This window comes from Miniopterus schreibersii (assembly GCF_964146895.1).
Source record: "Miniopterus schreibersii genome assembly, chromosome: 5".
NCBI lineage: Eukaryota > Metazoa > Chordata > Mammalia > Chiroptera > Miniopteridae > Miniopterus > Miniopterus schreibersii.
In genome coordinates this window covers 23,645,983-23,672,840 of record NC_138106.1, presented here as the reverse complement: position 1 = coordinate 23,672,840, position 26,858 = coordinate 23,645,983, and the positions used below count along the sequence as shown (strand labels likewise).

General features: G+C 34.1%; 1 protein-coding gene and 1 long non-coding RNA gene across 4 annotated transcripts in view; one reads left to right on the top strand and one right to left on the bottom strand.

The window, feature by feature from the left end:
• The window catches only part of BCHE (butyrylcholinesterase), a 54,198-nt gene extending 51,919 nt beyond the window's left edge, over nt 1-2,279 (top strand). The window contains exons 5-6 of one of the 2 annotated variants that reach the window (XM_081139201.1): nt 282-305; nt 2,023-2,279. In XM_081139201.1, coding sequence (XP_080995327.1) covers nt 282-289 — 8 coding nt within the window. In that variant the 3' untranslated portion in view covers nt 290-305; nt 2,023-2,279. The remainder of the gene's footprint in view (nt 1-281; nt 306-2,022) is intronic. The other variant, XM_081139200.1, reaches the window with a different exon arrangement.
• Nucleotides 1-26,858, bottom strand: part of LOC308558067 — a 206,674-nt gene that overhangs the window by 19,371 nt on the left and 160,445 nt on the right. The gene's annotated exons all lie outside the window — the stretch shown is intronic.

Sequence of the window (26,858 nt, the reverse complement as noted above, 5' to 3'; positions counted from 1 at the left end):
TGTTATCTTTGTTTTACAAGGTTGTAATATGCTAATTTTGAAGTTACTATCTTTGTGCAAGGTAATAAGTGAGTGAAAAACTCACATGCTAACATCTGCTGTGGCATTTCAACTTTAAACCAAATGTGTCTATAATATTCTCTTTGGTAAGTGAATTAACATTTTCACATGATCATGACAGATAAAATTTTAATAATCTCCCTTGGAGTTGTCTCTTTGAAGTCATGTGCAAAATATTAAGTGAGAATTCTAACAGAACACTATTCCTTCTTTCCTTTTAGATTTTTGAAGATTTCAAAAACAGAGTAAGTACCGTGTCCTCTCCTTCAATTCACCTGGCATTAAAGCCATTAGAGAGGCAGCTACATATTTCTCTTAGAGTAGCTTTAAGGCTACCACAGACTGTGTCAAATTCCAGAACACCTAAGCTTCTTCATCACTGTCGACCACTGCTATATGAAATCCCATTTCATATACATTTTTCAGTACTTGGAAAACATTTCTATAATGTCTTTTAATCATCTTTTCAGCCTTTTTATTAACTGTCACTATTCCTTGAAAGAAGAAAAATTTAGATTATTGTATGTTAATGCCCTAATGTAAAGTATCACATTATAGTATCAATCCAATGCATAAGTTGTCCATTTCAGTAAATTTGACTGGATCTCATCTGAAGAAGTTCAATGGTATAATATTTTGGGACATTTTCCCATATAATGCATTTCTACTCAAAAGATTTTAAAGGCAGCTTTAGAGAAGAACTTGTACCATATAAGAGGACAGATACCTGTGGCCCTCTGTCTTCAAAAACAATGTGTTGGTTGCCTATCTGTATCCCAATTAATTATCATATCTTTTTATGTTTTATTTATCTATAAAGAAATGTTTATAGTATAGGTCCAAATTTTTTAAATGTGTTCATTAAAAATATATATATTAGAAAATATAAAAAAGAAAAAAATTGTAACCATTACTGACCAAAGATAAGTCTTTAAGTTTATAAAAGAATTTTTGTCTACTACAAAAAATGCATATGCTTGCATAACATATATATTTTAAAACATGTTTCAAGATATACTGAGATAAATTTTCATTCACTCTTTATTCACTTAATGTGTTCATTCAAAAATGTAAATTTAGAGACATAAACAAAGATTTTTCTGTCTAAATAACTGATTGAATAGGTTTTTCAAATTCTGAGACAAGGAAAAGCTGTAGGTCCAGCAGATCTAAATGAAGAAACAAAAGTTTGGGTGAGGGTGTATTAGCTTTCAGATGCCTATTAGATATCTAAGAAAGAGAGAGAGAAAAAACTTTCTTAAATGAGAGTTGAGTTGAAGGAAGATGTCTAGATTAGAGATATAAATTTGTCTCTAACATCAAGATGTTATATAAAGCCATTGGGCTGAAGGAGATTACCTAGAGATTGGGTGTAAATCTGGACTGAGCAGAGCCAGCACTCCAGCACTGAGACGTAATTTGATGTTTAAGTTTCTGTTAAGCTATAGTGCTTATTGCCAGACCTTAAAAAAAACAACACAGAACTTCCTTCTTCCTAAATTTCTAACCTTGACTCATCTCCCTTCCATCTGTAATTCAACAAAATTTTTCTTTAGGAAAAGTAAACCAGATTTTTTATAGCTAAGAAAATCTTTTGATTGCCTTTGCAAATAAATGAATATTTGGTTAAATTTATATTACCATTTAAATATATCTTATTCAACTCCATAGAATTATCTACAGAATAAAAGTGTAAAAACAATTAGAGTTTTGTTTCCGTGAATATAATCTATATCTCTGTTTGGATACTTGTAAGATTTATATATACATATAATTTACAGGCTGAATAATGACCCCCCCCCGAAAAAGACATCAACTTTCCAATCCCTGGAACTTGTAAATGTTACCTTAATTTGCATAAAATAATTTTGCAGAAGTGATTAAGCTGAAAATCTTGAGAGAGGGAGATAATATTGCATTACCCAGGAAGGAACTAAATACAGTCACATGTATTCTTATAAGACAGAGGCAGAGGGAGATTTGAAAGGCAGAGAGGAGAAGGAAGGCAACGTGATCACAGAGGCAGAGATTGGAGAGATTCGGCCAGGAGCTAAGGAATGCCAGCAGCCACCAGAATGGAGATGAGACAAATGAATTCTTCCCTGGAGCCTATGGAGGGAAGGTGGCCCTACTGACACCTTGGTTTCGACACGGTGAAACTGACTTCAAACTTCTAACCTCTGGAGCTGGAATGGAATAAATTTGAATTGTTTAAGCCATCAAGTTTGTGTTAATATGTTACAGCAGCCATAGGAAACTAATACAAATATATAAAATGTCACCAAGATATATCTAATTATGATTAATCTAACATAATTTTCCCTAGGTTTTCAAAGGTATTCTCAATCTGCTCATTGAAGTATATCTTTATTTTGTGACAATTTTCAGGTATACGTCTATTATTTTTGCTCTGTCTATTCTCACTTCCTGTGGTCCTATTATACTTGGGTCCCTTTACTTGAGTATGTCCCACTTTAGACTTTCCTGCCCTGGCCTGTGTAGCTCAGTTGGCTCACCTTCCTCCCATGCACCAAAAGGTCATCAGCTGGATTCCCCGTCAGGGCACATGCCCTGGTTGTGGGCTTGATCCCCTGTAAGGGGCTACAGGAGGCAGCCGATCCATGTTTCTTTCTCCTTCTCTCTTCCTCTCTCTCTAAAAATTAATAAAACATAATTAAAATTTATTTTCTTTATTGCTTCCCTCAGAAATACTCTGACTTGGGAAGTTTCCCCTCCAGTGTTTGCCCTTCTCCCAGATTTGCCTTTTAGCTCTAATCCATTACTTTACTACTACCATCATTTGTATTAAATTTTGTAATTTTTGTTTTGCATCTCATGTAGTTTTAATTATTTCTACTTATTCTTTCTTTATGATTTGTTGTTATAGTTCCATAAATAGAAAAATCCCTTTAATCTTTTAAAATAAATTTTTATTATTCATAAATATTCTAAAAATTTCTAATTATTTATGCACTAACAATTTCAAAAGCAGGTATTCTTTGGGTATAGTCATTCCTTTTGGATTAATTATTTTTCCATAGCCCTATGCCAACACAGTGGTATGTGATATAAATGTTGAGATCAATTTAGGCAGAAATAGGTAGAAATTCCTGGTCTAATCCTTAAGAAACAGTTAAAAAAAAGAGGAGACAGATTATATTTAATATTGTTTTCACATATCAATGGACAAATCACCATATGGTAGGGTCTAAGAAAAAATTCTAATGGAAGATCCTGCCACAAAAATATATTTATCTGGGTTCCAGAAAGTTTCTTCTCAAGATAGGTGTGATAGACATAAAATTGCCTTAGCAGTGTCCTATTTCAATTTATTTTTCATTTTACTTGTTTGTTTTATTTCACTTTATTTCAGCCTCACATGTCCCTAGGATGCACCAGGATTTACCTTCAGAGGTCTGTTTTGCTCTTTGCCTAACTCAGTTCTCAGTACTAGAAATGTGAATATTTTAAATGGTAGACCCAAATGCTGCTGACCTGTAGGGACAAAGTTTTTTAAAATCCTGAAAATGTACAGGGGTATAGGTTGGTGTTATGTGTGATGCCAGTGCTCAAATTCCTATGCTGAGAAAAGAAGGAAAACATAAACTGCATTCTCAAAAACTGTAGGGAAATCAGTGTGACACAAATTGTTCATTAGAATCTCATAGAGGTATATCACCTAGAAAGAGTAACTCCAGTACTGTGATACCATCTGGTGAGCACACTATTGGTATCAATTGTTCTATAGAAAAAGACAATCAAAATGTATGTCAACACCATCAGGTAACAATCAAAGAGCTATAAAATTATTTTGCTGAATCACAGAACTACATTTTTATTTTGAGTAGCACTCTACCAGTGATTTTATTTCTTTATCATAGGCTCAATAACTCTCAGACATACTTTATATAATTATATGTTCAGTAGAATTTAAAGACTCCTGTTATGTTTCATTGAGGTATGTTTAAGTAAGAGTCAAGAGGCATAGTGCTGCTGAGATAAATAGATTCTTGTTGCTCACACATATGAAATTCACCCAATGCCTCTTTTCATTGTTTTAAGATAACCCTCGTTGATGAAGGTCAAGATGAACATGTGGAGATCACTAAGCTAAAATATTTTAAATGCTAATTAAATATAAAAATATTTTGAATATAATTTACTTCAATAATAAACTAAAAGAATCATGTCCTAATTCAATAATATCTTAAGAAAAATTCCTGCCTCACACAAAATTTCTGCAAATTATTGGTCTCAGAATTCAACTCATTGAAATTCAGAAACCAGCACAGGATTTACAGAAAAATGCTAGGAAAAAAAGGAAGAAAACACTAAAATAAAGGGTGGACAAAAACAATCATTAAGAAAACAAACATTTCATGGAGCAAATAAAAATTATAACCAAATAAATTGCCAAATAATTTTTAAAACTTTAATAATAAAACAAGAGATAGTATGCCCAATACTTCATAGCAGAGATACGTGAGTTTAAGAAAGATGTGGTAGGTAACAGAGAAAGACAACACATGAGTGAGTAAATCATAGGCAAGAAAGAAATAATCTCAGATATGAAGCCCACATTAGGAGAAATACTAAAGAAAATTATCCTGGCTGAAAACACAGTGACAGCATAATAGGATTGAAAATTAAATGAAATAAAAGTAAAGAAAGTAAAAAGAAATAAAAGAGAAAGATGAACAGAAAAGATTTGGAAAGGAGATCTAATAAAATCAACTTGCTAAGTGGAATACCATGCTGCAGTTAGATGAGATAAATCTTTATGTGCTGATATGGAAAATCTCCAAGGTTTTTGAATTGGAAGAAATCAATGTGCATAATATTATGGATGTATTATAATTTCTATTGAAAAACAATTATCTCTGGAAGCACACTTCAAAATAACAACAGTGAATGAATGAGGAAGGAACTGGATGGTTGTGATAGATATTGGAACTGAAAACCTATTTTACATGTTCTGTCTTTGAGTGCCTTTTATACTTTTTTAGCATATGTATATTACATATTTGAAACAAATAATAACCTGTCATTTTTAAAAGGCAGCAAAAAACATATATACATAACACACAGACACAGACATAGTGTGGTGATAACCAGAGGGAAGGGGTTGGAGCACAGGTGGAGGTGGGCAAAGGCCGGGGGGAATCAGGATGGAAAGAGACTGCTTGGGGCAGTGGGCACACGATGCAGTGTGCAGAGGATGCTTTATCGAGCTGCACACTTGAAACCTGTATTGTTCTGCAAACCAATGTCACTCCAATAAATGCAATCAATCAATCAGTAAGTCACTGAATAAAAATAAGAAGATAACCAAACCTGTTGTTTAATTATTCTCAGGAGGAAAAAGTGCAAAAACAACAACTGAATATCCATACTGTTGCTTTTGGCAGGCATTGTTCAGCAACATAACGAATGATGCGAAATAATTCCACCCAATGTGTTAATACCTTCAACCACTTGGAGCAGCATTTTGCAACTAACTAATCCACGAAGGCTGTGCTTTTCAAAATTATACATTTGGCAAGGGACTTACTGAGGTTCTTCAATGTCTATGGATAACTGGCCACACCTGCCCTTAACATTTCCAGGCCAAAGTGGCTCTTCCATGCTCTGCGGTGCATAACTCTGGGATCTCAACCAGGCATGGATTCTTTTTACAGGAAAAACAAAAAGTAGCCAGTAGAACTCTTGAAGTGAAAATACAATTTATAGTCTTTAATTTCCATAATGGAATGTTAAAACGGGCACTTACAGTTTCCTTCAGTCAGTTGCAGAATGTATCTATATTGTAGGCTGTTGGAATGGATAAAATGGACGCGAGGACCTGCCTAGCCAAGGTCATTTCTTCCTCTCATAAGATAAAGGAAAAGTAGCCCCGACATTGTGGCATCACAACCACGCACTAACAGAACTCCTTTGACCTCCATGTGACACATACATACGCCCTTCCTCCATTTTTCTATTGATAAGATGTAGCAGGAGGGTAAGAAAAGGCAAAAAGTCAGAATACCATGCCCATGAAAAAGGTGAAGGGATTAAGAAGTACAAATTGGTAGTTACAAAATAGTCATGGGGATGTCAAGTTCAGCATAGGAAATACAGTAAATAATATTGTGATACCTATTTATGGTGCCTGGTGGGTACTGGAAATATCGAGGGGAACACTTTGTAAAGTAGATGATTGTCTGACCACTATACTGTACACCTGAAACTAACATAAAATAATATTGAATGTCAACTGTAATGAAAAATAATAATAAATAAATAAGCTATATTAATTAGGCCTGTTTTCTGATCAAGATAAAGCTATTTCTTCCTGGAATTTCCACCATACTGGCTTCTGTAGTTTCTGAATAAAACCAGTATGACTCTTGCACATTAGATATTACTGTTGACAGTTTTGTTACACAGCAAAACAATCTCTATAAAGAAAGTAGTGCACTGTTTTTCATTCTGTCACAAGTTCCTGATTTCCATTCCCAACTACTCATAGGCCTTACTATAGAGAGCACTGTGATGACGTATGCCTAGAGGATGACTTAGTTTGAGAGGTCATAAATGGTCCCCCAAGTCAGTGTGACCTAAATCGGAGATGAAAATAAAAAGACCAAGACCTTCATGCTGTAACCCCAAATTAATTTCAGATTGTAATAAAGAATGAAAAGCATTTATTTGAGCAAAAGGAGTTGCAGCCTAGGAGACACAGATTCAGGTTGCAACCTAAATTGTGTTCAGCCAAGACAAAGGGAAAACAAGGCAAAAGGTCCTGCCCAGGTTTCCAATTAAGTCCATTTTACGTAAATGAGGTGTCCAAATTTATACACTTTCTGATTGGTGTAAACCACACATTTCTGATAGGTTATTGTGGAGCAGTTTTGATTGGATGGGGCAGGAACTTCCTTGTAAAGTTGACTCAGCCAGATATAAATAATCAGGGCATGGCGGGGGAGGCTGAGAGTTCAGTCTGAGGTTCTTCTTGGTATACAGAGTATGTGAGGAACTCCTGTAAGCAAATGGCCACTAAGCTGTTATTATTTATAAAATTTGGGCCCTCCTTCATTGGGAGTCCATCTCCGGAAATAAATTCTTTCTGGGGTTCACTTCAAATGAATCTTTCTTCTCGGAGACCACAATTCAAATAATCTGAGAAAGAATGTTCTAAGCTATAGGGCAAAGACACCAAGGCAAAAATATGCTTATTATGTCTGACAAAAAGATTGGAGCTTAGCAAGGACAGCAGGAACGACAGGAGATAAAGTTGAATTTTGTAGGGTCTTATGAGAGCATTAGGAATTTGCATTTTGCCTTAAATTCAGTGGAGAGCTATTAGAAGGGTAATACGCGTAGGGATGGCATGCTCAGATTTAGATTTGATAAGATTATTGTGACTGCTGTGTGACAAATAGACACTTAGGGAAGGCAGTACAAGCAGAAGCAGGGAGACCAATCAGAAGGCTTTTGAAACAGTCCAGACAGGAAATGAGTGTGGCCTGAAAGTCAGTAATCACAGTGAAGATTCACATGAGAAGACAGAATGTTTTGAAAGGAAAATGATCAAAGCTTTCAAGTGTATTGAATATGATTGTGAAGAAAAAGGAGGACTTGAGAATGACTCTAAGGTTTTTGGTTTAATTAACGCAGCATGCAGTGGTTTAGTGACACAGGGCAGCTGAGATGGGAAAACTCAGGAAGCGGAACATGTTTGTTCCTTGGGGGTGTAATTCAAGTGTTCTGCTGTGGTCATGCCTACAAGTTACTTTGCCTATATTTAAATAAACCTCATACTCTTTAGGGTAAATTATTAGATCTTTATTTCTGATGTAAGATTATTTATCCAACCACATCTCCAGTTAATCTTGACAAGCATACATAAATCCCATTTTCAAAACAAACCTCTTTCAGCCTTCTTTGTTTGAACTACCTACATCTGCACACTTTCCTAATGAAGGACTGTCCATTTTATAAGCCCTAAGTATGTCAGTTTCTTTCTATGGCTTTCCTTGAGCCTCATCAGGGACAAGTATATTTCCCCTAGCAGTACTACTTCACTTTAGTTATACTTTTTAGTATAAGGTGTCACACTGACATTCTCTTCAATTCTACCATGAGTTCCTCAAGGGTGAGTATATCCCTAATTCATATTGAGTTTCCTGGAAAACAGCCTAGTGCATAAATTCTCACTAAAGACAAACTTTCATATACACACTTATGCTGAAAAATAACCCAGAAGCAGTATTTTCAAACCCATCCACATACATATAAATAGCAATCTCTTTCTCTAGATACATCTTCAAGTACAAAGGGCAAAGGTATGGTTGAAAAATCAAAGGTTTAATTTGAAAACTAATAGCAAACATATGACAATTTATTTTTTTAAACCCTTATTTATATGTACTTTTGTTTTTGTGTTCAAAAAATTTCATTATGGATTTGGAAGAAAATATTCTGTTTCCAAGTTTCTCAGCTTTTGCTGAGAAGTAAATATTTTTTACTCTTTTGTTGTTAGTAAATATTGTATGATGGAACACATTATCCCCATATTAAATTTGCTCATTTGTAATGAAACCAAAATGGTTCCCTTGCAAAGTTGCACATGGAGGTCAAGAACATGACAGCGATCCAGAGACTAAGAGGCAGTAATAACAGCAAGTCTGGCTCAACTATAGGGCCCATTGTGGAGAAGGGTGAGTGTCAGCTGAATGGGTATGTGCTCTCTCTTTGCTTCTTTTTACAGTCGTGGGCATCTGCCAAAAATCTGTATATTGCTGGCAGGCAAGCAAAGCCAATCTAAGCACCTGTGTTGCAAAACTCAGAAATTGTGTGATTGCCATTAGTGATCCATCTGTGAGGCTGGTACTTGCCACATGTCAGTTGACTAACATAAGGTGGGTTGGAAGAGAAATTCCACTAGATAAGGGGGAGAGCAAAATTTATATATCATTTGCTCTTCTTTGTGATTGAAAAATTATAGCAAATATTGATGGAAAGATAATTTTATACAGGATTTGAATAGATTAGTAACTGCTGTTACACGACAGATGAAAAGCTTTAATTCAAAAAGAAATTATATATATATATAATTTGAGGAACAAAGCCTTTATTTTTTTTTAAAATATGCTTTTATTGACTCAGAGAGAGAGATGATAGGAGAGGGAGAGAGAGAAACATCAATAGGTAGCCTCCCCGAAGCACCCTGACCGGAATCAAACCTACAACCTGGGTATGTGCCCTGATCCGGAATTCAACTGGCAACCTTTCAGTGCACAGGACTATGCTCAACGAACTGAGCCATACCAGTCAGGGCACCTTTACTTTCTTTAAAGACTTATTAACACAAATGGAGTATGGGAGTCACTAGTCCAGTATAGAGGTAAAAAAAAAAATTGTGCCTTACCAAAGAATCTAAAACATTAGGTGAGGTCCATTATCTCAGGTTCTTAAATTTAAGAATCTCATTTACTGAGATTCAAAAAATTCAGACTGTGGAGAGGGAGGGTCATAACTTGTCGAAGCTGAAGATAGGACTGCATTATCAATGAAAAAAGGACTTAATAAAAATATCAATGATGTGTAAAATATTTATAGGAAAATGTAACTTCTTTTGAGCAGAAACATTTTTTGCGTACTTTATTCTGTCAATATACTAACAATGTGCAAATCAAAAGAAACATACTAATAGCAATTATCACTTATATTTACTGAGCATGTGACAGGCACTGAAAGAGGTGTGACAAGCATCTTATTTTACTTTTTTAAAAGCTAATAAAGTTCAAGAACTGTGGCTCAGAGAAGTTACATATCTTAACCACTCAACAAAATGACCTGTTTACTATTTCTTAAAATAAATTTTATTTCCTTTACTTATATTTGTGGTACTTTTCATAACAGTGCCTATTAAGCAGTACATGGTAAACAACACAGTCCCTAAGCTATTGAAATGGTACAATCCAATAATATTGTAATATGAAGCACATGTACAGTCCTGTACTAGCTGAGAAAAATCAGTAAAACATAAAATACCCATGGAATAGGTCAATGAGATATCGGAAGGTTAAAAACCAACATCGGTCATGATAAGGTTGAGGTGGGAAATGACAAATTTGGATTTTAAAAAGCAGTGTTTCTGCCCAGATTTATTAAATGACATAGATACATGCTTCCCATATATTTGCTTCAGTCTCTCCAACTTTTAAACGGGCATTTATTAACGCAAATTCTAGAAGAATGTATACCAAGTATTTCTCAGTAGTGAGTATATAGATCATTTATATTTTCAGATTTTGCTTTTCTGTATTTCTAAAATGTATAACTATTCATTGTGTAATTAAAAACTTGAAAGGGATAGTAGAAATTATCCATTGTAAACAGTGAGGATGGTAAACATTGAAGTTAGAAACTCCAAAGAGACATGACTTTAAATCAATGTAAAATACTATCACAAAAACAGTAAGAACAGAGATTCTTCTAGATTCTCAAATGCATAGAAATATTAGTTGAGGATGCATTCTTTATGTTAGGAAGTGCTGATTCATTAGATGTTTTTATTGTTCCAACACTTCATTAGAATAACTTTCAAACACACAGAAAAACTGAAACAACTTTACAGTAAAAATTAACATGCATACTATGTTTCTGTTGCAATTAATATTTTACTATGCTTGCTTTTTCACATATCCCTTCATCTACATTCATCTACACACCCTCTAAACATAAATTTCTCTCTTATTTTTGATGCATTTCAAATAAAGTTTCAGACATCAGTATATTCCCACAAATACTTCAAATGCATACTATTAACCAGAGTTCAATATTTTTTCCTGTGTTTTTTGTTGTTGTTTTTGAAGCAAAATTTATATACAGTTCAATGCATACATCCTGAGTATCCTTCTAATGAATTCTGACAAATGCATCTAAATATTAATTTTAAAAGGGCATGAACTCCCATATGATTTCATGTATATGTGGAATCTAAAGAACAAAATAAACAAATTAAAACAGACTCAGACACAAAAAGCGGACTGGTGGCTGCCAGATGGGAGGGGCATTGGAGGGCTGGGTGAAAGGTAAAGAGATTAAGAAGTACAAATTGGTAGCTGCAAAAGAGCCACAGGGATATAAAGTAGAGCATAGGGAATACAGTCAATAAATTGTGATAACTATGTATAGTGCCAGATGGGTACTGGAAATATCATGGGAAACACTTTGTAAAGTACATGATTGTCTAACCACTATGCTGTACACCTGAAACCACTATTAAAAGTAAACTATAAGTATATAAATATATAATAAAAAGGAAAAAAAGGAACATGGACTCGTACTGAGCTCACTTTCTTACTGTTATTTTCTCAATAGCTTTCTAGGTGGGTGGACTGAGGGCTATAATTAAAAATAAAATTCTACATTGATGAATTGTATTTTATGAGCACTTTCACTCCTTACTAGTTTTCAGTAATTATTAGAGTTCTAAGTTGCAAGCAACAGAAACCAGTTCAAGTGGATCTAAATTTTTTCTGCCTAAGTGGAAAATAAATTTCTTGAAAAATATGTTGAATTTATATGTTTCAATGAAGAGCATAGAAAAAAGAATACCAAGAGTTGGAAGAGCCAGGCTTGAAAGTGAGTGGGGACATGGGCTAGGGTAATAACCAGGTTGCTTAAACTTGGTCAGGGGAAGAAGCAATGTAATAGGCACTGAATCCTGCCACAGCACCAGTGGGCACGGACTAAGATGAGGCCCAGTTGACAGGACTGCCTGAACTGCCGCGGACCAACATAAAAATCTCCATCAAGATGTACAGTCCCTGTGGGATGTCCCTGAGTGGCCCACCCGAGTCAATGTCCGAGCCTGGTTAGGGAGTCTTGGGATGTGAGAATCGAGTATTTTAGCTTCTATAGTATGTGCAGCAAGCTTAGCATCCCAATAAGAAATTCTTTAACTATAGTCGGGAAGTTCATATGATTGGTACCAACAAAAATTGGAAATATCACTAACATACATCATTTCATTTTTCTGCTCAACAACCCTATAAAGTTGTAACCAGGGCAAGCAAAAACATTCTTGTTTTATGGATGAGGGAGGTTTTTAGACAACTGGTATTTTGTCAATTTGACCTTAGTACTGCGTTTTCTGGTTTGACTAATGACTACTTGTCAGGTTAGAACAGAGAGACCTCTTTTTCTGGACAGGGCTGCAGGGCCCATTGTGGTTAGACTAGGAGAGGTAACCTACTGGCACCAGCTAAGCCAAATAGTTCCTTAGCAAGAAATCCAGACATTTAATCTCCATTATGGCACCTCTCTACGATAGACGATTCTAAACTTGAAAACTAAAGGCATCCATTTTCAGCAATGAGAGCAGGTTGGTCAGCAGCAACACTGAACCAGAAAACCACCCAAAGTAATTATTGAATAGACAACCCTAAGGGCAATTATGTTGGTGGTTCTTATACCTTTCCTGAGGCTTGGGCACCTGAGGTCCTTGTAAACTGAATTACTCATATATTTCATTCTGGTAATACATCTTCCTTTTTGATTAAGCCATTCCCAATGGGTTTGCTATTTGCCAGTAATATCATCATTGTATTAATTATAAACAGGTGATCCTGACCTGAAACCTGCTTTCATCCACATTGCAGTGTTAGATCACAATTAATTAAGTGTGGACCTCAACATTTTCTAAGTATAATCTTTCATGTAATTAATACTGGATTTATTCCCTTCTTAATAAATAATGTCATAGAATAATGAGTTTATTTTAAAACAAGAAATGCCTGCTTGTACTCTTAGAAGTAGCTGAGAGACCAAAATAGAATCAAGATGTACTGAAGAATATCTCATCTTTTTAAAAATTATTATCCATTTTATCTTCTCCACCCCATTTCTCTAAAACATTCATAAGGCCGTTAAGTCTAAGCTCTTATGTCACTGTAGCTGTGTAGCTTTTGGACTCTACAAGAGATTGACTTGTATTTTTTTGTTACAAGTAATGCGCACATGAGGGGCAATAACTCATCTCTGCAAGCTCTAATACCATAATAATTTATTCTGAGGCTTTGGCAGCTAATGTTTCACTCACTATTAATAGAGAACTGTGCAAGCGGTGTATGTAGGTGGTACTTTCAGTTTAGTGATGCTGTAGTTAATTTTTTTAATTTATAAAGTATTTATAAATCTCATCTTTGCAAAGCTGCTAAAACTGTGTAGGCAGAAACCAGTTATCTCCTTACCTCACAGGCTTCTAAATTGTATCCACTTCTGCAGCCCACATAATCACTTATACTCCTCTTACTAAATCTGTTGTATGACCCCATCTGTTACTTTGCATTTTGTGAAACGGCTGATTATTTGTGTGGCTCATGACTAGAACCTACTTTGTTATTCCAATTACCCTACTGAAGCTTTTTTTTACAGAGGGCTTGTTACAATCAGATTCCTGGGCCCTGTCTGAGCACTGGCAGTGACACTTTCAACTTTTACCTTTAAGAATTCTCCTTATGCATATCTGGTAATATACCCTGTGCCCTGAGGCCTCGAGCCATATCAGCTCTACCATCTTCAGTGTTTGCATGGTATATCTTTTCTCACCCTTTTACGTTCTTGTGTTATAAGAAAACTTTATATATTTGGATATCATATACATTTTCACTTGTCACACAATATTTTCTTCCTTTGATTTCCCCCCCCAACCTTTTACAATGCAGACACCATATCTAGCTTGTAGACCATGCAAAATCAAGCAGTGGGTGAATTTAGCCTGTGGGGCACCATTTCCCAGCCCCTGCTGTACAACACAAAACAAGGTTAGTCCAATTTAAAATGTTGGACTCAGTACTTACAGTTAATTTTTATTTGCTCAATTGATATTCTTTGACTATCTAAAATGGGCAAAGTAAATGAACTGCAAAGGTAAATAAATAACTCAGGAAAGACTCTATAATTCCAACAGGGAAATAATACATATAAATATGTAGAAAATTCAATATTAAACGTGGTAAGTGATAAAAGGGCATTATGTAGAATACTGGGCAGTGCTTTGAGGTTTTGTTGAGAATTTGCATGGAATAAAATGCACATATTTAAGTGCATTGCCCAAGGAGTTTGACAAATGTGTACTTTTGCTAAACAATCATCCCAGTAAAAAAAAAAAAAAAAAGTATTTTCATCACCCTGAGAAAATGTCACATTCTCTTTATAGTCAAACCTTTATAGTCAAACCACCAAGAGCAACCATTATTGAGATTTTCCTTAGATTAGTCTTTAATGTTCTAAAAATATATGTAAATAAAAATCATACAGTATGTGCAACAGTAATGAAGGATTTCTCTAGTTGTCCCTTTACTTCTGAGAGTTGTTACTTCATGTTTTGTTGAATTCTGTTATTAGGTACATACAAGTTTAATAGTTTAGAACTTCTTGTTAAATTAACTCTTTTATCATTATGATTATTTCTTAAACCTGGTAATAAATACTCCATGTCCTGAAGTCTGCTTTATCTAATAGTATAGTCATATCAGCTTTATTATTACTGTTTAGTATTTTTTTACTTTCTACTATAACAAGAATTTTCAGGTCCATCTTTTTTTACTTGCTGTGTCCCATATTTGAAATCAGCCATTGCTTTGAGGCAGTAATTTTCAACCAGTATGCCCCAAGAATTCTTAAAACATGTAATACCTGACTATTTAGTAAAGGGCACTGACCTTTTCCCTTAGACTGTGAAATAAAAAAAAAAAAAAGACAACAGCCAACATAACAATTGCCATCCAGTGTGAACACCTAGTTTTGAACCATAAATATATAGGTCATATAATAGAGTTGAATTTTATTGGTCATGTAGCATAAGGTTGTGTCTGATTGGTTAATTCTTGGTGTCAAAAATCCTTATATACAAATACAGGCACCTGATTTTTTAAAAAGTCACTTTGGAGCAAAAAGGGTAGGTAATTACTATTATTATGTATTTTTTTGTAAATCAATCAAAAGTATACCTATTTTTTGTGAGATCAGCAAAAAAAAAATAGATATTTCTGGTGTGCCACAGAATCTTAGCAATTAGTTTATGTATGCCATGAGATGAAAAAGATTGAAAATTGCTGCTCTAAGGAGTTCTGTTTCATGTTGGTGCTTAATAGTATTTTAAAGCAAAGAGCTGGGTACTGAGTATCCTATGTCTATGATATAGTATCATCTCTGGACCTTTTCAGTGAAAGAGGCATGAGTACTCACCTGCTGTTATGGTTAATGGTCTGGGAGGAAGGGGGAATCAACTACTAATCAGTCACTAATTGCAAGTCACCATGGGTGATTACCTATGTCTGCCATCCTGCCATTTGCCCTCAAGGAGTTTACCATGAACTTTGAAGGGCCTGGCAAATACTGTTGCCCAAGTGACAAGAAATGTGAGCTCATAATTAGGTAACAGTTATCCTTGACTATAGAAACACATTTGTTTTTCTGGTGCTCATTTCAACAGAGGATGAAGAATATAACTTCTTGGTGAGAACCACTGGGGGTGGCGCATGGGGGACAGAGATTGGAAAATTATTATTTTTTAATGACTTCCATTTCTGGCCATAAAGCACTGCTATGAGAATGGCCCTACTACTGTAAACAACTATTTTGTATATATCTATGAAATAATAGGTTTCAGACATTAGAGAACAGCCAAAACAAGACTGTGATCTTTGAGAGAAAGGAAGCAAATAAGCCAGCCTTATGATAACATAGGTTACTTTCTGAAAGCAGATCCAGGTTATGGAGCAGGGTGGGAGAAACCAAACAAAGGCAAGCAATCACAATGAGCTGAAGAGCCAGAAGTCAGAGATAAAGGATGCAGAGCAGGCTCAAATGCATTGGGGAAAATACCAGAGAGGAGTCAACAGCACAGAGAGAGTGAGCTTCAGATAACTACAGGGAGATCTCTTTAAATATTTACCTTTTTACTGGTCTTTACTGGAATGGAATGGCCTTCTACAAGGGGTTGGGGTAATATCAATCTAAAATTCTAGAGCTTGAAAAGCACTAAAATCAGAAAAACATTTAAATTTATGTGACATCAGATGGTCTCCATATGAGTAACACTTTAGAAGTCAGGTCAGATCAGCTGCATACTAAAAACTTCTCTGAACTCACCCTAACAATGCTTAAAGGCTATTCCAAAAGGATCAGATCACTGGCAAGTAACTTACCTACATGCCAGAGAAAAGTCTAAACCTCTACAAAGAAATTAAACAAAATCCATCACCCAATAATGTAAAATTCATACTGTTCAGATCCAATGCAAAATCAGTAGGTATCCAAAGAAGCAGGGGGAAAATATGGCCTATAACCAGCAGAAAAATAAATCAAATGAAAGAGATGCAGAAATGACAGAGATGAGGGAATTAGTAGATAAGTATCTTAAAATAGCTAGAATATATATGCCCCAAATGCTCACGAGTATAAACAGAACTATGAATGTGGTGAGGGGAGAACTAGAAGACAGCAAAAAGACCACAACTTAAAAAAGAGAAGACCCGAGAACTTCAGAGGTGCAAAGCAATCAGTGCGCTTGAAGGCGGAGCAATAAAATGAGGCACAAGGAAAACGGGCTGACAGGAGGAGAGCAAAGACTGGGAGAAACCATGGCCAAGGAATATCTCTGATGAATACTATCAACCTACAGCTGAAAAATGTTCAGCAAACCCAATCACAATAAATATATAAAACAGCACCCTAATGCACATGAAAAAGGAAATGATAATCTTAAAATTTTAAAATTCAGTATTAATAAAGATTTAATGAAAACACTGAAATGTGTATGGATTGTATTAAATCTTTACAAGGTTAGTTTGCTTGCCTGAAAGTTCCAGGTGTAGAAACAGAATTACCAGATTAAAGGACAGGGTGTGAGGTACTAAAATAGAGATAACTTACACAACTGATATGGAGTTATTGACCAATAATTGTACTGCCTAAGGGAATATACATTTTACTCACTCTATTATTTATATTAATGAGCTTTTTATTGCCTTCATCTTTTCTTTGTGAGTTTAGACTTGTGAGTACCTAGACTTCAGGAAACTGTACATTTGTGATTTAATGACATACTATTTTTAGCATCTCCTTGAAATGCTGCAAAATTAATAATGCTGCATATATGATATAAAGAGCCTTGTCACTTTGGATTTGCTGCTTGAGCAACTTTGCTTTAAAAAAAAGTATATAAATTACACAGTGGCATTTAATGAATAAGACATTTGCAATGATATTAACCCTCTAAAGCCATTTATGCAGAACAAGGGGTTTTCTAAATATATTTTAAATCTTCCTTAGAACACAATGATTTTTAAAATCTAAATACATATACTTAAAGCTATCCACCTACCCATCTATCAATCCATTTACCTTTTTGGAAAAGCTACAACCAATTATGAAACCTAATTTCTATGGAATTATGGAAACTATTCTGAATTAATTAAGAAAAAATAAACATTAATATTTTACTCAACAGTAATCTAATAATAAGTCACATTTACATTATGTTTTATACTCCACAAAGTATATTTTTACATATTATATCATTAGAACTTATGAGAAAAGACCTAGTATGATTACCATTTTAAATACAAAAATACATAGCATGCAAAGAAAACAAGATATTTGCTCTGTATCACATGGCTAGTATTGGACTTGAAGTCTGTTATTTAGGTAGCTGTTGCAGTTCTTTTTCTATTATAACACAAAACCTCTTTTAGAAACATAAAAATATTTGTGTACTGTTAATACATTGATTATGCTTTTACTAAAAATAAATATAGTGTAATTACTAAGTTTTTTAAATTAAGCATACAAATAAATATAATTAAATAATTTTATCAATTTTTATATACTAAATCTCAACATTGAAGCGTTGTCTAAGAAACTAAAACCATAATAGTAATGAACATTGATTTAGATCATGTATTAGGTTTCTATTAATGCATAAAAAATTACCACAAAAATAACAGCTTACAACTATGCCCATTTATAATCTGACAGTTTTGGGAGGTCAATAGTCTGACATAGCATAAATGGAGTCTCTTCCCAACACCTTACAAGGCCAAAATAAAAATGTCAGCAGAGCTGCAAGTCAATCTAAGCTTTGAGGTCCTTTTTGAGATCACTAGTTATTGGCAGAATTTATTTCCTTATGATTTTTAAGTGGTTCCCTCCATTTTTAAACCAGCAATAAATAATAGGTGGAAGCCTTCTATCTTGAAGTCAACTCATTAGCAACCTTAATTACATCTGCAAAGTTTTATTTTTGCTATATAATGTAACATATTCATTGATGTGAAACCAAGGACAAAAGTCATGGAAACAAAATTCTGCCTACTATAGAGATATTTTCTGATATCAAATACATTTTTGTCTAGGAATAAAGTTCTATCAACTTAAAATTAAGCTTTAAATGTTAAAAAGGAAATTTCAAGAAATATGTATTCAAAGCTATTTATTTGGTACATAACAACAATAAAGAAATATATATTTAGCATCTGCTATAGATCAGTACTACTAGGATCAAGACAAAAACTATAGCCAATATCTTTCTGTCTCTTGTGTGTACAATAATATCTGACAAAATATGTTGGCCATATATTTTATAAATAATCATAGGATAAAAAATGAATCATCTCTGTCATCCAACAACCCACAATATATAAAGAGTAATTGGCAAACAAACTCCAGTGAAAGGAAAAAAACAAACAAACAAGAAGCAGTGTCTTTGTAGCTAGAGACCATGGTATATAAGGGCAGAAGATAAGCCTCAAAAAGTAAGCAAGAACCAGACTTTTAAAGAAATGATTTGATAAACTAACTTACAACATGGCCTTGATAAAACAATCTAAAGGCTTTATACAGTATTTTGCTTTTTAATATAAATTTAAAACAATATGTTTTCTCCTCTAAGCCATACTGTGGTTGGGGGATTGGAGGGATACAGGAACTGATAAATGAAATAATGTACTTTAAGTAAGTAGTTTCTATTAGTCTGTGAAATTCTGTAGTGTAGCTTATAACCTGTTCTATCTATATGTAACTTATATCCTATGAGCTATTATCAGATTCATTATCATGATCAAGTATACATTTTCTCGGTGACCTACAATTAGATGGCAAATATCTGGATACTCCATGGCTCAGGTTTAATTGACACCTAAAATTAACCAACACAGATGGGTAGCTGTACCTATACCCTTTGGGCCCCAAGATGAACACACCTAAAGTAGAGTCATCACAGCCAAGCCCAAGGAGACCCAAAGCTTGAAGCACAGATTTCCTGCCAAGCGTAGAGGTCACAGTAGCATGAAAACAAGTACTTTTTGTGTTAAACCACTGAGTTTGGAGTGGTTGGATACGCAGCATAATTAGTCTATACATCTAGTACTTTCCTATTAGAAAACTGGTGGACCAAACATATTTATGAGGAGACCAAGCACAAAGTCATACTAATATATTTAATTGGAAGATCACTACTGATATCTATATGTGATTCTCTATTTTAAGCCATGACCATTTTTGCTGTATTGGAAACTACAAATGCATTATTTTAGGTGGGAAACTATTATAAATATAAATGTCAGTGTGTATCCCACAGGTAATTGGAACTTGTGTCTGAAATGATAACCAAAATAAGTTATAGAAGCAACACTGAAGCAATTTTATTTTTCATTTTGAATGTGGCATGTCTCTGTAAGCATTTATTCTCTCTACTTGGTTTTCTAATGTAGTTTCCCCCATAATTTATGTTAAGCTAACCGATTTTCTGTTCCTGTACCTGTCATCACTTAATGCCTTTTTGCTAAGTGTGTTATGACAACCGTTTTCTAGTCTTCAGGAATTTGATCTGTCATAAGTGCATTTCTAAAAATATCATTTGCGACTCCTCTAATTTCTGCCACACTTACTATGAAGTCTGTAGATGTGTATGCCATGTGTTTTCAACACAGAGCATTTTATTTCCCTGAAGAATATTTGCTGATATACAAATTTGCTGATACACAAATGCTACTAGAAGATCTTTCAAAAAATGAATACTTTTTTCTTTTTTAAAATACACCTAACCTCCACCACAGATAGCTCAAATTCTTCTATAAATAAATAAAAAATCTAGTAACAAATCAAATGTTGAAACCAGATAGATGGTTGGATTTGAATAGTGTGCCCACTACTTAGTAGCCATGTTCTATTGGACACATTCCTTTTTTCTTTTCTTTTTTTTAAAAAAATATATCTTTATTGATTTCTAAAAGAGGAAAGGAGAGAGAGATAGAAACATCAATGATGAGAGAAGTCATTGATCAGCTGCCTCCTGCACACCCCCTGCTGGGGACCGAGCCTGCAACCTGGGCATGTGTCCTGACCTGGAATCAAACCGCTATCTCCTGGATCCTAGGTCGATGCTCAACCTCTGAGTTATGCCTGGCTGAGCAAGGACACATTCTTTTTTTCTACAGGCATTTGTTTCCTCAGCTTAATGCCTAGGTTACAGGTATTTTATGATGGTTAAATGAGTTAATCTATGTAGCAGATAATTTGGAAGTGGTAAGTGGTTCAAGAGTGGTATTTTCTCTCTCTGTTTTTATTTATAGGGGCCCTGTTCATATATGCAAAGGCTTAATGTCAATTTAAAGACTTAATGTCAACTTAATTGTGCTCTTGATTCAAAAAAAAGTTAATACTGAAAATGTCAAGTGGCATCTAACTGCTAGTAATTATTATAACAATAAGGAGGAGAAACTAGGAAAGTTATGAGACCATAAGGTGTACCTATGGAAATATACTAAAGACATGTTTCTAACAGGTAGACAATCATTTTGTTATTTATATCCATTAGAATTCTAGTACAATTGAAAGACTGCTATTAAGTTGTTAAGAAGAGTATTACTATTTTCTTATCCCTCAGAGAAAGATTTATGAAGGAAACATGTAGTAAAATTGGTTGTATCATTTTATTCTGCTAAGTGGGTAAAATTTTTTTAACTCCAGGTATATTATAGTATAAATATGGGGGGGGGGGAAGAATCCATATACTATTTATAATAAAATAACATGAATGCTGAATTTACCATGTACTAAGTACTTGCTACACATTTTACATATTAATCAATTTAAAACTCACAAGGCTGTGACAAAGCTATTTATCATCTCCATTTTATAGATAGGACATGTAAGTCCAAGTATTTATGTCACCTGCTCAAAGTCACATTGAAAAAAAAAGCCATTGGCTGGAAAAAGAGCTAGTTTCAAATAATAGGTGCAACATATTTATATCCATGGCCAACACTTAAACCTTGATATTAACCTAATACCCTCTACTGTAGAAATTTTAATCTAGTATTCCAATTTCAGACCAAAATTTTCTAATTTTTTAATTGTCTAAACAACCCATCTTCCTTTTACAGTTCCAAATCTGGCTGTTAGACCAGAAACTAGAAAAAGCCCTAGACCTCTCTGGTTCTTGCTACATGATTCTGGGATTCCAAGGTACTATTGCGTAAAATGCTCCCCACCATCCTTCAACTCATCCCCAGTAAAACCACACTTAGTGGTTTTAAAATGGACACCTTAGTGGTAGAAAAATGGACACCTCACATCTTCTGTTCTAAGCCATTACGAATCTCTTATTTCTGATTTGATTACCACCACCATCTCACCCCAGGAATCAGAAATGCTCCATAATTCAGAGAAAATCAATTTTCATCTCTACACATAAAACAAATAACTCCGTATCTTCTCCCAGCAAACTCGATTCTTCATAAATGGTACTTAACTCTGAAAAGTATTAGCATATATTCACTTTCTCAAGATAGAATGCTAGAAATCATTGTTTATACTTTATATTCTCTCGTTTCATATTCACAGTGATTCTTGTGATCCTTTCCTTTTACAAATCTCTAGGCTCTTTTCTTTATTCTCCACATGCTCACCCCTAGGAAAAGCTACTATAATCTTCTATCTAGGCTATCGCAATACAGTTCTATTAACTTGTCTGTCTGCATCCATTCTTGCCCATATCTACTAATGCAATTAGTTCACAAAGCAAGTCTAATCAGGTCAAGATTCTTATTCAAATGTTTCAGTGTTAACAAAAGTGTTCTAAAAAACCTTCTATGGTCTTACATGATTATTAGTTTCTATGTTCTACCACATTTGTCTTCTTTCAATTGTTTAACTGAACCTCAGTCTTCACCTCTGGGTCTTTCACATGTTTTGTCCCCTGTTTAAATGCACTTTCCCCTCTATGTGTTTAATTTCCTCAGGAAAACCTTCCCTGGTCCCAGCAATTGGTATTCCTCCATTCTCATGGCATTTATCTTCATGGATCTTACTCCACTGCAATTGCAATGTTACAATTTTGGGATCATTTTATTAGTGCCCACCTCATCTCCTTAAGGACTGAAAATTCCACAAAAAGAGTAATGGTGACACTCACCTCACTGAAAGGTGATCTTCTATCCCAAGTCTGCTTTGGGGCTGTTACGGCGATTCACAGAGGGGCAGTTAATCCAATTAGTTAACGGAGGTTTCTTAATAGAGCTAGTACTGCATATTCTTTTCTTAATTCCATTATTTTCTTTCTGGAAATTTCTTATTCTTCTTTTAAAATTCAATTTGCATATTACCTTATCCAAGACACCATTTCTGACATTACCAGACAGAGACAAATATTCCTCTGTTCTCTCACAACGCCTACAGTCAGTGCATTATTTGTCTTATTTGGCAACATTTCTATGATCTCCAAAGTATGAAGATTATATTCTGTTCATCATTGTATCCCACTGACCAGCTTAGGCCTACATCTGCACTCATAGATGATTGTTGTTTTTTGTAATGAGTAAATAGCATCTCATATATAAATATACGCTAGATATTGACTGGGTTCATACCTTAGGGAGAAAATGTTAAAATGAAATAAACATAAAGGAAAGACATTGTAGTAAATATTTGAGTAAAATCTGTGTGCTACGGGAAGATTTAAAAAAAGAAAAAGTTTGCAAGGAAGAAGAATTGAATGCTAAGTTTCCATTTATACCCACATTGTTGTGTATTACGTAGAATCAGCACTAGGAAATTCATCATAAAATTGCCCAGAGACATAGAAGCAGGAGTAAAACACAATGAGGCAATGGGGTTGGTAGGCTGGGTTATTCCTGTATTTAGTCAAACATTTATTGAGAATTGACCTTATAAGTCGTGATGAGGTTGTGAGTTATTTAGAAGTAAAGAGGCCTAGATTATAATTATATAATTTTAAGAAATTAAAATTTAAGGAAAAAAGGGTATTGCTTGAGTGATAGCACATGACCAAACATGCAAGAAAAATATGTAGGGGAAAACAAAAAAATGCTAAAATTTACCTAATCCAATTAAATATAAACTAATATATAATAACACATATGATATTTTAAATAATATTTAAGGCTCAATACAGTATGAACACTGACAAACAGAATAGACACAGGGCAGTTTGTCCAACTGAAGCATATCCTCTCTTTAGAAGACCTTGATACAGCTATGTTCTGCCCAATAGACACTAATTTATTTTCACATCTTCAGAAATGTTTGGAATAATTCCAGAGTCTCTTCTTTGAAGAATTAAATTCTTAGTGTTCAATGTCTTCTTTATTTAGCCTATTATTCTATTTTTTCCTCTAAGCCAGGTGTGTAGTCATCTACTTAGATTTTGAATTTTCAGCAGTTTTTAATAATGCTGGCTTTTCAGAATTTTCCCACTATAATTTAAATTATAATTTTTTGCCAACATTTATTTTCAACATTATAATGTGTTTAGTAATTTAATAATTATAATTGTTCTTTGGCTGAAAACATATAGCTCAAATAAAAATTAAGATGATTTTATTCTGCTCTGTCAAAAATATACTTCGAATTGAAACTACAAATATATTAAGTTTTTTTCAAAATATTTTATATATAATGAAATCACATATACTTGTGTGTGTGTTTTCTCTTTTCTATTAACAAAATCATTATTGACATTTTTCCAATATGACATTATGTATTATTTTTCTAATGGAATAATGAATTGAATAGATTTCTTCACCACTTTTATTTCATTCCCTCAAAAATACAAAGGCTCTGAACTAACTCAAGCTAAAATGCAAACTCTTACAAAAATGTTTTTGAGTAAAACAATAAGCAATTGAGTAAAATGATGAAAACACAAACTCAACTAAATAAAATTTTAATAATTCCTGCTATTAAGCAATGCCTCAAAATGCAGTATATAGTTTCACTAATTCTTCATTCATTCAGTCATTCAAAAGATACTTACTGTAAGCCATGTATTATTCCAGACATCAGTGACAAATAAAACAGAAAGTGTTTCTACCCTCATGGTGCCCATCCAGTAAATAAATAAACCAGTGTATATTTGGCTTATGAGAAGATGATAAATATGGAGAGAAAGAAAGCTGGATAAAGTAGATGTGGTAGGCAGTCTCTAAGTGGCTATGATAACACAATGATCTCTGCCTCCTGTTATTCAAACCTGCTCTGACTAGTGTTTTTGGTTGATTTTTAGAAAGAAAGGAAGGGAGAGGGAGAGAGAGAAACATTGATGTAAGAGTGAAACATCCATTGGCTTCCTTCTGCACACCCCCTTCCAGGGACTGAGCCCACAACCCGCATGTGCCCTGACCAGCAATAGAACTGGCAACCTTGGTGCACAGAACAATGCCTAACCAACTGAGCCACACTGGCCAGGGCTAATTAGTACTGACTGTACTAATTTGATGCATTCCATAACTCCTTACAATAATTGAATATAATATGTCATACATATAGCATATGATGGGAACAATGGTATGTCACTTCCAAGATAAAATTAATAAAAGCTGCAGCTCCTGCTAGGGTATGTGCTCTCTCTAGGGTGACTTGCCCTGGAAAAAGTAAGTTGCCATTACATATATACAAAGTGGAGGCCTGTGGAGAGGTTCATGTGGCAAAATACTGAAATCTTTGGCAAACAGCCATTGAGGAAATTCAGCCTGCCACCATCACATGAGTGAGCTTGGAAGCAGGTCTGCTCCCTGTCCCGTCAAGCCTTCAGGTGAGTCTGCAGTCTCACCTACAGCTTAGCTGCAACCTCCGGAGATGCTGTCCAGATCCAACCAGCTAAACTGTTTTCAGGTTCCTGACCCACAGAAACTGAGACAATAAATATTGTTTAAGCTGCTAAATTTTGAGGTAATTTGTTATGCAGTACTAGGTAACTAATACGTAGACTACAGGGTGCAATCCTAGGAAAAGAAGGTGTTTTACTTGGTCAAGTTTCATAGATATTTTAACTTTGAATTATAACACTTTATTCAAAGTCTGTAACTCTAAAATAATATGCTTACTATCATTTTACCTAATTTCTCTCTAGTCAAATATATTAGTTGTCTCTTTAAGTATAAGTTCATTGATTTTTTAAATTACAAAGGTAATGTGATTTCCTTATATAAAGTTTAAATATTACAGAATATGTTAAGAAATTGCATCCACTAAATACAGAATTTGGTGACTATTTCATCAGTTTTTTTCTATTCGTGTATTCACATATGTTACACATCAATTTATCTGATCTCAGAATAAAATGGGATAATGTTATATATTCTATTGTTAAACATCTTGTTTTACACTTATTTCACATAATTTATATAGATATAATCCATTCTTTGAAAATACCTTATTATACTCAGTTCTATGGATGAGCCATAATAGGATTAAAGGCTTCTTCCTAATGAACATTTAGGTTAATTCTAATTATTTTCTATTATAGGCAATATGTTGTGAAATTTTATGAGTGCTTCTTTGATTAAATATAAATAATATTATTTAGAAAATATTGTATTTATAAGCTGTATCTTGAAAATAATGAAAGGACATACTTAACCAATTTGCTTACAGATTTGTTTAAAAAAATTTTTTTAAACACTGAATTAATCAATTCAATGACAATGACTCAGTTGTTAGGCAATATAACATAAATATTTTTCTTCTAAATTCTATAGCTTTTCTTTACAGAATAGTAATTGACTAATTGAAAGTTTGATTAAAATATTTAATGGTTCATAATTCATTTTATCTACCTGCACCCTCACTCTCCCATTCAGTTCAAAAATGAAGTCAACATATAATGAATAAAATCACAGATATGATTATTAAGTTACCCCCCAAAAATATAATGGATACCAAATTAGCTGACTTTGGTGTAAAACATTTTAAAGTATAAACATTAAGTGGACTACCTCAGTTGAAAGTGAAACAAATTTCCGAGGAAAGGTGTGGGAGAGATTAACTAAAGAATTTATATGCCTATATGGATAACCCATGGACAGACAATAGTGCCCTGAAGGCCTGATGGAAGGGGTCAATGGGGGGGGGGGAGGGGACATCTGTAATACTTTCAACAATAAAGATAAATTAATAAAAAGAAAATGGGATGGTCAGATATTGAACTATAGAAAATGTAGAATTTCACAGTGGAAAATGTAGAGTATCCACTCCAGAGCTTTTGAAAAAAGAAGAATTAGTCCCCTTTCTAAGCTGTTTAAATCATTGACAGTTTCCACACAACCATAGGAATCATTTCAGCAGTCTATCTTAACTTATGCTATTAAATAATCAACTGATCTAACCAGGACAAAGTCATTACAGCTCCCCAAATATGTGTATACATTTCCACATTTCTCAGCCTTTGAATTAGGCAATATGACTCATTCTGGCCAATCAGCTGTGAGCAGAAGTGGTAT